This window comes from Lycorma delicatula, chromosome 12 (genome assembly GCF_047948215.1).
Source record: "Lycorma delicatula isolate Av1 chromosome 12, ASM4794821v1, whole genome shotgun sequence".
Taxonomy (NCBI): domain Eukaryota; kingdom Metazoa; phylum Arthropoda; class Insecta; order Hemiptera; family Fulgoridae; genus Lycorma; species Lycorma delicatula.
This window is the reverse complement of record NC_134466.1, coordinates 16,494,123-16,508,965: the sequence shown is the minus strand read 5'-3', so window position 1 is coordinate 16,508,965 and position 14,843 is coordinate 16,494,123. Positions and strand designations below refer to the sequence as shown.

The window sequence follows — 14,843 nt, the reverse complement described above, 5'->3', positions numbered from 1 at the left end:
ATATTCAATAAAAATAATTAAGTATAAACTACAAAAGGTTTATTTATTCATGAACCAGCAATAATAAAGGATTAGAATAATTACATCAAGGTATGAAAATTATTCGACATCCACAAATACAAGCAAATCTCGACAACTCAAATTTGAAGTGAAATTTTTTTTCAAGTTACTGAAATTTTTACTAAGCAAGGTTTGCAATACAGTTCAACGATACAGTATTGCTCCATAATTCTAATTTATAGCCAAGATGGGATTATGTATCAGAATAAATAAACATCTTTTTAAATACTAAAGCATTTTGAACTGTTATTTCTACTATTAGATGTACAGTAAAATGTAAAATATACTGTAAGTTATATACAACACCAAAATAAATATTAAAGGCTATGAAGAGAAACAAACAAATCGTATAGTAATTTTTTTTTATTGCACAGTATATGTTTTGTACAAATGAAAACAAGATTGTGACATATATCGCATAATGAAAATAAGAATAGATTTAAATAAGAAAAACAGAGTAAATCAATTATTTTGGAAACTATAAAACATTTCCTTGATAGTTTACCAATAACTTGCTTATCCTATTGATAGTTAGAAAAATAAAATGTTAAAATATGGCTCCAAAAAAATTGAACTACCTATTATGCTATTTCTTACATAAAGAGGATTTACTTCATAAAGGGAAATAACAACATTCAAATTATCAAGGTTTTCAGGTTTGAACATTCAAATTATCAAGGTTTGTTTTACTGAGGTTTGACTAAATACAGCCAAACCATTAATATATTTATTATCTACCCTTGCAGTCATTCCAGTTCACATAACAGCTGTTACAAAGATAAAATGCAAACAACTAATAAAATTAAAACTATAGCTAAATAATTAATAACTAATATATTATGTTAAATGTTTAACTTCTAAACTGCTAAGCGTACACCTCCATCTGTGTGCAGAGTATTTTTCAACATTTTTTACTAGACAAAAAAAAAATTAAAAAAAGATGTTTCACAATGGAAACTACGTAGTTATTTATTTGTCATAATGTCAGAATTAATAGGAATAAACTCACCATTTGCAATTGAAAAGCATTGTTTTAATTGGTACCAGTACCTAATAATCTGTTTTGTTTCATGTTCAATGAACACTCCGCAGTCATAAATATTATTAAAGACAATATAAACCAGATGAATCGGCATCCTTGACTTAATTTTCAATAAAGAAATCATTAAAATTGATGACTTTTAACAATTTATTGAGAAATTATTATTGCCAGACTGCAAAATAATTTTTACAAATTACAAGCTATTAGCATATACCATCAAAAGCCAACGGTTATCGTAAACCAAGTAATTTATTATGCCTCTGAATAATGAAGTTCAAATTATGATCCTTAGATGCGGTACGTAACTTTCTACCTAAAATGATTTCATCAGTTTGCAGAAGTGAGTAGGAAAACATGACAATAACTTACACTTGTGAGTAACAGTACACAGTATATAACAGCTAATTACTCACTTCATTTACTCAATACATTTAAGGAGTTAAAGTACAGTTCAGAATAGTAATGTTCTGAACAGCAAAGTTTATCTTCTATTACTTTAATGACTATGTATGTTGAAGAAAATTGTAACTTCTTTTTAAAAAAAGCATATTGCCTGCCACTGAACTTCAGTTAATCCCAAAGTTTTGTAGCAATGTATTAGTAACTAACTATAAACCACTCATACACCAGAACCCTACTGGAGACAATTTTATAACTAAAAAATATATTAATTTCATCTTAATGAACTGCTCCCATTAATTCCATAAAATTATGCCATAATTCTCATCCAGTGTAATTGTTTTAATTAAATTAATTTAATTAATTAAAAATTAAATTAAACCAACCGTACCTCCTCGACGAATGGTTGCAATGACATCAGACATAAATTGAGTTAAAGCATGATTAGATGGTGCAGGTTGTAATGCTGTGTATAGTGCGCTTTTTATTTTGGGATAAGCGTTACTGAACGGTTCACCACCATGCGGTCGTAATTTTAACAATGAACAACGGGAATACAAATCGTATAAATGTGATAATACACAACGTTCAACGCTACAACAATCACCAGGATTGGATACATGCTTTACAACACGGCATAATCCATCAAATACTGCAATTGTTTGTTCAGGAGATACTATTAACAAAAAATAAACATACACGTTAACAATAGCAACAATTTAATCAGAAATAAACACTCATTCAGAGATTAATTTTATTTAATCACTACGTTAAGTAATTTAACTCAGGTGCTGTATATTTACACACAACAGTAACTGTTAAGTGATTTATAGAAAACCTTTTTTGTATCTTTTAAAAATCTGTTAGAATGTACTTTTCATAATAAACATAATACAATGGGTTGTTCAAAATAAATCAAGAAGATGCAACTTTTGACAAAATAAAATCTCATCTTTATTTTGTTCTATTACCTGTGATGAATGAAAACCTCTTTTCAAAAAAAAAAAAAAAGTTTAAATGAGCATAAAAATTTTTGTCTACTAAATACAATCTCTAATACATAAAACCAATGTATTTATACAATAAAAAAAATATGTACTTCCTTAGGTTTACTTAAAAGTTTACATTCTTTTCTTCCTTATTACCTATCACTGTAATCATTACAAAATTAACAAGCATTTTCTTCACTTTCTGAGTTAGTTTGTACTTTTTTCTTTTTCTGTTTAGCCTATGGAACCACCTTAAGGTATTACTTCAGAGGATGAATGAGGATGATATGTATGAATGTAAATGAAGTGTATTCTTGTATAGTCAGGCTGACTGTTCCTGGGATGTGTGATTAATTGAAATCCAACCACCAAACACCAATATACACGATCTAGTATTCAAATCTGTATAAAGTAATTGCCTTTACTAGGATTTGAACCTTAGAACTTTCGACTTCCAAATCAGCTGATTTGCGATGACGAGTTCACCACTAGACCAACCCGGTAGGTTAGTTACTGTACTGATCCCCTAGGGGGAGACACCATCCAACCACCCCCTCCATACCTAACCCTGATCGGCTTCACCAGAGGTTATTCTGTAAACCTTGGCATATAACATCTCTGTTGCCTCGGCCCAGAATGCCACCGATACGAATGCCACAAGCAACATTTCCATCCGTGTTACGATTACTAATAATAACAAAACACATCTCTACTAACCATCTCTACTTTCAAGCAAAACTGAAAACTATAGTCGCCGAAGAAACTGAATCACCACCTACCTGTACGGTAAAGTGAATTTACATGCGACACAAACGCAGAAAAACACCAAATCAAAAACAAAAACACAAAAAAAAAAACTAATAACAAAACAATCAAAACCATAAAACAAAAAGCACACTAACAAGAAACCATAATGAAACAAAGTATACAGAAACAAGACCAAGCATCACCCTAGATTCCCTCTGCAATCTGTTCCCTAGCCAAATAGTGAAGAAATTCTGCAACCACTGACCATTCAGCCCAGTCCTTCCAGTTTTGACTGATGTGAAGTGTTGCTCCAATGATATCCAGTCGACAAATTACTGCAGTGTGCTCCAGACAGTATTTGACGCACTTATACAACACATGGAATGCATCGTTCTGCACCCCACAATGCAGGCACAGACCCAAATCCACAAGACCGAACCGAGGCCAGTCTACCCCTGAAGGCCCTGTGACCGGTAAGAAATTGAATTACAAACTTGTTAGGGGAAACTCATGAGGTGCCCTGCAAGCTTCTAATGTCTGGGAAGAGATCGTGCATATATCGCCCAACAATAGTCTCACCCCACTTAGCCTGCCACATATCATAATAATGTTGCTCGAAATTCTGAATCATTTTGGAAGTCAACTCATTAAACTTCCTAGCAACATACCACTCCTGTCTCTCAAGAGCTAGAATATCAACCGGTTTCACCCTCATTATCACCAAGACCAGTTACCTTCAATGGTAATAGTCATTGGGCCCTCAATAATATATCTCTATAACTACAGAATTTCATCCAACCGCCCAAACTGGCGCAGTATACAACATAATTGCTTTGCACACGCCCTTGTACAGGATGCTTAGGGTACTAAAATTGAGACCCCAAACCAGATTGACCACATGTCAGATTAATACAATGAAATAACAGCTGGAACTTGTCCTCCCCTTAAAAAACAATTTTACAACCCCTTTCTTTCAGGACACTAGGAAGAACCTGCCAAACAATAGTTTATTAAATACGCATGTGATAAATCTCACACTGACTCCAACTAAGTGAACAAGGAGCTCAACCGTGTCCATCAAAGCCAGGTGCCTTACCTCTACCAAGATTACAGATAGCCTGACGCACCTCAGCCTCAGTAATCTCCACAGATTTTTCTCCCTGTGAAACAGTGACGTCATGCCGTACTCCGTACCCAAAGATGGTATGCGGTCTCTCCATCTTCACTATCACCAGGAAGATCGAGTAGTCCGTAAAATTCCAGAGATATCTGAAACTACGCCCTGCTGGGTTGGAGAGCGAACAGAAGAACATCCTTTCTACGTTTACATCTAAGAACCCAATACACAACTCCCCAGGGATCCTTGTTTCCCTGGTTGTCTACAAAGGAACACCAAGAGTCCCTCTTGGCCATCTGGACTTTATGAAAATAGCTGAATTTCCAATCCCTGTATTCGCCAATAAGAACTGCCCACCACTCAGGATCACTCTCACATTGAGAGGCCCTCCGTAAACAACAGACAGCTTTCTTCATACTTGATAATTCCGTATTCCACCAAGGAGCCAACCTCTCTCGACCAGAACTGCGAGGAATTGAATACTCAGCGGCATCCATAAAAGCCATTATTAACCTCTCCACTAGGTTCTCTAGACCAATCATCTCCAGATCCTGATCCAAAATGCAAAGTCTGGCTGATAAATTATCAACAAACTTCTTCCAATCTGCATGCCTCTGCAGAAGCCGACCCCGTTGAACCGAAACATTATATCGAAAACGATCACACAAACCACCAACGATCTCATAAACAATCAATTAACCAATGATTACTTGAGGAATCATCAACAACTCTCCAATAACAAACATTGGCAGGAATATAACTACCAACAGTAACATCAATGTTTGTTCCACTAAACAACCAACGCCCATCCACCATATCCGCATAGGTGGCCAACTCACCAGGTTCATTAAAAACTTGCATACCATGTTGGGCTATAAAGCTCTCAACCAACTCACCACCATCATCAGTGAAACCACTATGTCACAAATGTGACTTAGCATTGACGTCCGCACCAATGAGGATTGGACTCGGACCAAAGAATCTAAGGATCCTATCCTAGACCTCAAGATGACGATCAACAGGATCACTGTTCTGAAAATATGAACTGGCAACATAAAGATGCAAGTCTGAAATATCCAAACGAACGACAACATGACGCTCGTAAGAGAACTGTCGAAGAAAATCACGAACTCTCTTCTGTATAGAATAGCGGACATACTATTAGAACCATGAAAAACTTTTTCCAAATAGTGAAATCTGGCAGATCACCAGAAACAATGTAGGGATGCAGCAATAAATCCAAATTCCTACAAAGAGCAATCTCTCCAAGCTCTACCTGAACAATGTATGCACCTTGTGAGTTCAGTTGATCGAAACTAACCATGTAAACCTACCAAATCACCGTACATGTTGATAGCTCTCATAACACGGAGACTCCTTGCTATTCACAGAGTACGTATAGGCCTTGCAAAAACGCTTGCAATTAATGCAAATAGGACCCTCAGACCTCTTAGAGCACCCCTCACATTGATGCCTTTCATCACCACAATGTACACAGATCACTGCCGATTGTTTACAATTCTTGGCCATATGACCATATTGGCAGCACTTGAAGCAACAAAGGGCATCTAAGTATTTTCTAACCCTTCATGAAGAAAAGTCAATGAATAGCCTGCCCTGATTTACAAAGCTATCAAGAAACTCATCTCAATTTCCCCCCCCCTACACCACGAGAGAGAACACCCAAGTCATGACATGATGTGTCTGGTCGCCACACTACCCCCTCCATTTCTAGTCATGAGTGGCTTAATTGGGGAACATCTTTTTTGCCCTCAAACTGATCACATTCTACAGTCATCAGCTGGCCTCATGAGATGTCACAAATGCAAATGCCTCAAAAAACACTCACATCATTAAATTCTGCCATAATCAATTTTGCCTTCAAAGATATCAGACACCTAAATCTACCATGTAGCCCTCAGGGACAGCTAAACTAACAGCCTACCTGCAGAAGATCAAAGATCCCGCACGCCTAACTTTATTAAATTCTATCAGCACCTAACCTGTATGTACCCACTTTACAATATGATTATTTCAGTAACTTATGCCACGACAGCATATTAAATAAATTCAGTCAACATGCCAAGATAGCATCAATAATTTGGTGATTGGAGGCTAACAGCAAGAATAAATGTCCCAGAGGACCTCTGGTCTGGTCTGTTCAAGAGCCGAGTATAACCTCTACTCTCCCACTTCAGCTCCAACTTTGAGAATCGCTTGGATTTGCAGCTATGTTGATCGCAACCAAAATTTACTTATTTGCCCCTTAATAAGTGTGCACACCAACAAATCACCATGCTAAAGTTAATAAATCATACCCACGAGAATGAAGAACATGTTCCTGAGCATGACCCCGACTGATACTCTACTCTAACCAGGGTTTGGTGCTAAGCACTACCTCCAGTCAATAAAACTGTCCAGGAGGACCCTAGTTACCCAGGTAACTAATACTAAATGGACCCACAGTCGCCAGTGCAAGATGTGGGGAGAAGTAAGCTAGCCAAGTAAAACTGATAAATACAGCAGAAGAAACTGCCAAGAGAGAGTTCGCTACATAGTCCCCTATATCTACTCAAACAGTACTTCAGTCAAGACCGAAGCGACTCAAAAGGAGGTTTGATCAACCCATCCCAGATGCAAAAGCGTCCCTGTAAGCAGGAACAGAAACATGCAGAAAATGTCCAGAGTTCATCACCTAACTCATGCCTAAGCGATTTGGCAATCGCAATAGACCTACACCAAAGCCTCTTACATCGAAGAATGGGAAAATCATCACACATGTGAAAAGACTATAAAACCGCACGACCTGGTAGACTGCCCTACTAGTAAAGAGTGCTACAAAAAGCAACCCCAAGACTCACAACAGTTCACCTAACACTGCAACACAGACATCAAACATCAATGAGAAGTCCTAACATTCCAGAGAATTGAAGAACAATTCAACTGCTTGTAAATAACAGCCACAGTCCTTACTGTTGAGCAAATGTTTGCACTCTGCGCAACCTTTTATAGTTGATGCAGGATGGAGCCTCAGCTTTCTGCAGACAATCTTCACGCTTGTGACCTTCCTCGCCACAATGTGCGAATACTGACGCATACTTACAGAATTTGGCCCTGAGGCCAAAATGACAGCACTTAAAGTACCTTTGTACATCAATGTACTCCCTGACTCGACAGGACATGAGATCAAGACACAATATAACCTCAGACACAAACTTTTTGAAGAGACCAGCACCATGTTCAAAAACGTTGTGATACTTTTGGTCATCACGCTTCCCAGTCTTGAAGAGTAGCCTACACCCCAATAAGGGACAGGAAATCTCCTTCAGATAGCTGCCGGTCAATGTCGTAGACATTCATGACCCGGGGCCTACGTTTTCACTTCGAGTACTCCTTGATCACAAGCTTTTTCACCTCAGAAGACTCCACATGATGACTCAGGCTGTCTCCTTGTCGTTGGCAACCACTACTAGACCCTTGCTAGTCTCTTTAATTTTCCTAATCTTGAGGTTCTTACACTTGCCATGAAGGGCAACCGTGAAGTCCTCCTTAATTGCCTACTAGTTTTAGTAGACCCCCTCAACCTTATTCACAAATACCTCATGCTGCGGCAAGGCTTGGCTAGCCTGAATTTTGCCCTGCACAGCTTCAGCATAACGCTTCGGCTGTACAGGAGCAGGAACTTCCGATGCCTGAATCACTTTGACCTCCTTGGGCCAGGAGGCCAACTTCTTGAAACCTTCCGCCAAAGCAAAAAACCTAGGCAAAAGTAAAACCTAAGCCTACGCAAAATCCTGCTCTTCACCCTTGCACTGACACTGCAGGCGACTTCTACAAAGTCCAGAAGGTTGTATAAGCTTGCTGCGCTGCTAGAAGAATCTGGGTAGAACTACCAGGTCTACCCATCGCCGCTGGAAACTCTTTAACCAACGGGTCACCTCTTTCAACCCAGGTGGATGTTCCTATATCCATCTCAGAAAACTCACCCTCTGACTCGAGGACAGGGAAAGTTCCACCCTCCTCTTCTGCCCAGACTTAACTAACATAGCCTCTTCAATCACGGCCAGAGATACCCTAGCCTTACTACCCTGTAATGACATTGCTCGCTATCTTCCTTCCACAAAAACACTCTGGGCAAGCCCATGAATGTGACTACTGTCTGCAGCGGGCCACGGATAACTGGGGATCTTCTATATTCCCCTTCACTCTTTGTACGTCTCGGCTGGATTGGTTATAGAATAACTACAGATTACGGTCCTCATTCTAAGAAGAATGCAAGCAGGACTAGTGAGTATTCCCTTGCTTGTTACAGGGATTGACGACCAAGAGTCGTTGCCACATTTCAGCTGCGATGAGGCGGGTACGCGTCGAATAAATCACTTCTTACTTCCACAAAAATTAGATAGGACAAGCCTAAACTCAGATTGTGTTAACTGTAATCACAGTCTAAATCCAAGAAAGCCCAATACTGCTGGAGGGTACACACTCAATCTCCAGCTTGAAAATCACCAAAAATAGACTAAGTCTTACAGCACACTCTGGAAGCACTCAAGGAGACCAGAGTATTATCAATAATCTCAGGAGAAACCTCAAATACACCATGATAAACCTCTGCCTCACACCCACCAGATTTAAATAGCAACCGACACTCGGCCTTGAAAGTAGCCTCATCCATCTGAATATCCTGCTGCCTCAAAAGAGTCAGCATCTCATCCTCAGATAACCGTCGATCGATATCGTATATGATAACTCTTGAGTGCCTCAGTCGCTTTGGGGCAACTCTCATGTCGGATGTACCAACCTCTAGGGAGTCTGAAATAAGCTTCATAGTCTCCTTATCATCTGCAACAACCAACCCCTTTTGAGTCTCTCTGATATTCTGAATCCTCAGGTTTGGCCTCTTATTACTGCTTTATCAAACAAGACAAATTTGATGAAAAGTGCAAGTTATAACATATTAAAAATATAATTCAAAGCAAAATTATTACAGCCGATTTGCCAAAATCTTTGTCACATCATCATCAGTTATGAAAAGTTTAACTTCGAGTCTGTACGTAAAATGGCCAATATGTTTAAACATTTTATCTGATTCATTTCCTGAGTATATCATAAAAAATACAATGCACGCTTGTAAAATAAAACACAACTAAAACCTGATAGAATTCACAACAAAAATAAACACTAAAAATACAAAAAAAAAGAAGCAAATACCAAATTCAACAAAGTATGGAAACAGTATAAGCAACGTCTCTTTCAGGTTACCATCGTAAACAATACACAAAAAAATTTTACAACATAAAGTATTGCTTTACAGTACTTGTGTAAATTGTAGCGTTTCTTCTAATATTTTGTTATATGCTGCAATCTATAGCATATTAAAAGAAAGTGAAATAAAAACACATAACATAACATAACATTTTACTCTGTGTAATGATAGAACATAACTAAGCATGAAACTAGATTCATAAATTTCATGGTCATAGCAAGAATTAATCTACGATACTATTACATCATAAATTCTATTACAACTCCAGGGATTTAAGTCAAGAATTTGGAAAAACATACAGTTTATTTTAAAAATCATCATTACTTATAAGCCAGGTCTTAAATGAAATGTTTTTAATTATACTATGATAGTACAATAAAACAAAAATTGTAATGTACGTGTTATAAAAGTATTTTGTTAAACATAAAAGTGGAATAACAAATAATTTGGCAATATATTTTATATAAACTTTATTATTATTTACAACCAGAAAGTAATTAGTTTATTATATCTTCCTTGCTTCGACCACTATCTCTCCATATAATGTAAGTCATATGTGATCCATTTTTCACTGTCTTCATGATCGGTTGATTCCATTCCGTTTTAGAAATGATTTTTGATAATGGAAATTTGATCAAATAAAGTTTTCACTGTTAAACCATCACTCTTTTTACATCTACCTTCTTCAAATGGTTTAATACTGTTTATGATCAATGTTTAGTACATTACTAATACCATGATCATCTTGCTCAATTTTTTCTACGATATCAACTTTTTCAATCATTGGGTGACCAGAGCAAGGTGCCTGATCAACATCAAAATTTCCAGATTGAAAACACTTGAACCAGCTTTTTGCCACACATACTGATACCGAATCATATGTCCACAAACATCACAAATTTGTTTACTGTCTTGAGTCACATTCTTCCCCTTTTTTAAAAATTTTAAAATTTATCAAATTTCATATTTACTTTGAAGACTCAATCACTTTGAAATAAATAAAATAATAATAATGTTTCTAACAATACTCTGTGGTAACTCATTATTCAAAATCACACATGTGTTGCCAAATTTGATTAATATTACACAATTTATGTGATCCTAAAACTATCTACTGAGAGAAATGAAGAAATTTGTTCTCCTTTCCCAACCCCAACAAAACATTTAATGGTACACATAGTTAAAAAATCACAAATAAATCACAAAAACTATTTTTTGACATTAAATAAATAATATTAAGAATTACAAACATTACAATCAGAACAAGAAAGAGAGGCTAGAAATGACTGCTCTCAAGATTGTTTAATGTGTACTTTTATGAAATGTGTCAAACTTGTTACTGCTAATTAAAGCATCAACTCAGAATCAAGCGATAATTACACTTACCAGTGCAGTTATCGTAATTAACGAAACTTGTGGATCTTTATATTAATTATCCAAAAATTATGTCAAAATGAGGTTTGATTTACAAGCCAGGATTTACATTACTATATTAACATTTTAATTAAATTTCAAATAAAATATAATTAAAAAGATTTTTTTTAAAAATTACATACATAACAGACAACAATGATAACGGCGAAGAACACCAACAACATATAACACAAGAGATGGAGTATATGATCTAACCAAACCAGATCCTTTAGCAACTAACTGACTTTCAACTTCAGGCACTTCTTTCAATATCTGAAAAAAATAAATAATTAAACAAAAGAATGGAGTATAAGACAGTAAACTGCATCCCTTGCAACCTGATGACTCTCCAACACCTGAAATGTCTCAGGAAGTAGCACCCTGAAAATCAGAATGAGTATTTGTTAAATCAACAGCTAAAACTACAATTACTTACTTGCTTATAGATATATTAACTTCCTATTAAACAGTATTTACTTAGTTAATAAAAACAACAAAATTAATAACAGATGCAGTACAATCTCTTTGCTTGATATCAACAGTTAAACAATAATCATGTTAATAATAGTTAGAAACCGCTGGGTACAGTTTCTCTGCAAGCTATTGGTATATATTAATGGTTCATAATTATAGTAATTAATGCCAGTTAAAATATAATTAAAAAGTAAAAATGACATTAAAAATAACAACAAAAAACAATAAATAAATCAAACAGTAAATAATTCTTTCCAGGTTTTTTTACAATACAAATTCTAGTACTTTAAAGAAGAAAAAGCTACACCAAATTCAGTTAGCTTATGGAGTTGAAGTAAACAAACTGCACGTACAAGTGTTCAGGCAGTCAATTTACAAGCATCTCTGCATAATTAATTATACAGTAACTAGGAGTAATGATTGTGTTATATATAGACATATCCCGCATTGTGAATCGGCACTGATACAAGGGACATGACTCAGCAGAAACATGACGAAATCAATAACACAAACTCAACATTTATTTATTCTTCTAAACATTTATTTAATCTAAATATAACTGAATATAGTATAGTTTAACTATGTATTAATAATACGCTTAACACACACATAATGTAATGTAATATATACACTTTTATAAAAAAAAATGATTAGGCTTTGCTTTGCTAAGCGTAGCATAATTGACATACTTACATATAGGTTTTGATCTTGATTTTTCTAAAAAGTTATATATTTTAAACAAAGTTAAATTAACTCTACTTTTTGCTGACTTTACTTGCAGAATATAGAAACAAGACTAATGATATCGGTTGGTAGACCATTTCTAGAGATTTTCATTTAATTTTTATAATTATAATGTCCATGGTTCATATCACGGTTTGATAATGGAGCTCAAGTTACTTTTATTTCTTCCAATTTAACAGTGCATTATATTCTGATCAAAAACAGAATCCTAGATTCACTATGCATACCAACTTTTGTTCAACATTCATTTTAGTAATAAATAGAATTAAGTTAGAAAACAAAGAAGAAAATACTCCAAGCACTGAGATTCAGCGGAAAAGTTCTCTAAAAGACTAAAAAGATATGTTCCATTTTTATGTCATTATTTGTTTAAGGTTTTTTCTTTTGTTGAATTTGAAGCCGTGGAAATTCTTTCCTGTTACATCATGGCAATAACACTTACTCCTCACAGATAGTTCACAAAATTCAACATTAAATTTAGAAATACAGGTCATCAAAAAAGAATTCCATGATTATACAACTAAATGTATTACATAATGTAAGTTAACACATCTTTATAATACAAGTATAATTAAACTAATGGAAAAATTTTAAGTTTTTTGAATATTTTAATCTTAGCAATAACCTTTATGTTTTGATGCGAGCATCCTTTCTTGCTCAGGAAACATTTGCCATCTATCAATCAAGTATTATCATCTATCTATTATCTATCATCAAGTGCGATTAATCATGTCAGGAAATACAGTTGTTAAAGCAGTAAAGATATTCTCTCTTAAGTAGTGTAGATCACAAATACTTTCTCCGTAGATTATACTGTTAATGTTATCCCAGAAATAAAAGTCTAGTGGAATCAAAATGAGGGTATCATGCTGGTCATTAAATTCGCTCTATCCCGATTCAATAATCATGATATCATTGAATGCAGTTTAAATTTTTTGACTGTAAGGGGCAGTGCACCATCTTGCTGAAAAATAACTGCTATCTTTTATCCCTTTTAATAACAATTATATGAAAAGAGATTACAATAATATACAGGAGAAAAGCAAAATGTTCTAGTATATCCAAATTATATGATTATGCATATTCTATCACACTTTACGTTTATTACAGTTACGAAACATATTGAACAATTCCATTTGGCTACTGAGACACAAAGATGTATACTGCAAATTTAATGAAAAGTTGTCTCACCAATAAAATTAATGGCCTTACAAAAATTTGCCATCATTGTCTATTCTATTCTGTACGTTTTACAATAAATTCATCCCATTTATACCAATCTATCTTGACTTCATTTAAGGTTGAAGTTTATAAGGGTACAAATTTAAACAATTATGAATTATATTTTGAATAATGTTTCACATACAGAGTGATACAGGAGGATAAGCCAATACTTTGACAACTCATTCTAGAGGCTAAAAATAAGAAAAAAGTTGATGTAAACATAGGTCCGAAAACGCTTCGTTAGCAAGTTATACAAAGTGAAAGATTTCGCCCAAGTTTCAGTTCCTCCGGGTAATTAAGGCTTTCTGAAATTTTGGGAAGGTCTATTAAAGAAGGGCAAATTCAATTGTAAAGATTTCTGTGCAGGCATGCAGGAAACAAGATGGTTTCTTTTATCACCTAATTCTTTATGAGTATGTTCAACATGAATGTAAAGGTTAATAACATGACATACAAATACAGTGAACAAAGAACACTAGAGAAGCTATCCAACAAGAACACAATTCAAATAAATTGAACATATTTTGTTCTATTTCTCACAAAAAGTTATATGAATTGTATTTTTTTTTCCACAAACACACAATAACTGCAGGAATTTATTGCGACATACTAAGTGAATGGTAATGGCTCTACTCAAAGAAACTAACAACTTCATTCTTGTATAAGATTAACTCCATCTCAATGGCACATACAGGTTTGAAATTATCTGGATAAACAATTTACAGGATGTCTGATTAGTCACACAGCTAATAAAACATGGCCTAATAATACATCGGCTAATAATACATTGACCTTTAAGAAGTCTTAACTTAATGCCTTGTGACTATTTATTTTGAGGTTTATATCCCAATAATGTTTTTATCCCACCGATTCTTGACAATATAGATGATTCAAAACACTGTTTACAAATGCTATTGCTAGTGTTGGGCTGGATATGCTATCACGTGTTTAAGATGATTGGATTACCATGTCGATATCAGTCATGTGACTAATGCAGCGGATGTAAAATGTTTACATACAAATGTTTTAAGAGATATCCTATAAATCCATGTAAGTTAAAATCCAAAAATTCAAAAAAACATCTTTTACAAACCATCATAAGTGTTTATAACATTTGTATTCACCCTAGATTACCGCTAATGTAATTGAATACAAATATGTCAATATTTCAAACTAATTTATATACATTTTGTAAAGAAATGAATAAACCATCTGTATCTGTGAACTGGAGTAGCTCAAAAGTATTAAACAAAAAAAATCTCAGAAATAAACTCTTAAGTTTAAAATTTACATAAATATAAATTATTTTAAAACCGATTCATGACAATGTTAAAGAGATAACATTTAAAGGGAATTATTAAATACTTA

The 14,843-nt window shown here is 34.8% G+C and overlaps 1 protein-coding gene across 1 annotated transcript in view; it reads right to left on the bottom strand.

Moving 5' to 3' along the window:
• The window catches only part of LOC142333136 (mediator of RNA polymerase II transcription subunit 12-like protein), a 138,272-nt gene that overhangs the window by 87,317 nt on the left and 36,112 nt on the right, over positions 1-14,843 (bottom strand). Inside the window, exons 15-16 of the mRNA XM_075380069.1 lie at positions 11,177-11,306; positions 1,893-2,177 (exon numbers count right to left, since the gene is read on the bottom strand). Coding sequence (XP_075236184.1) covers positions 1,893-2,177; positions 11,177-11,306 — 415 coding nt within the window. The remainder of the gene's footprint in view (positions 1-1,892; positions 2,178-11,176; positions 11,307-14,843) is intronic.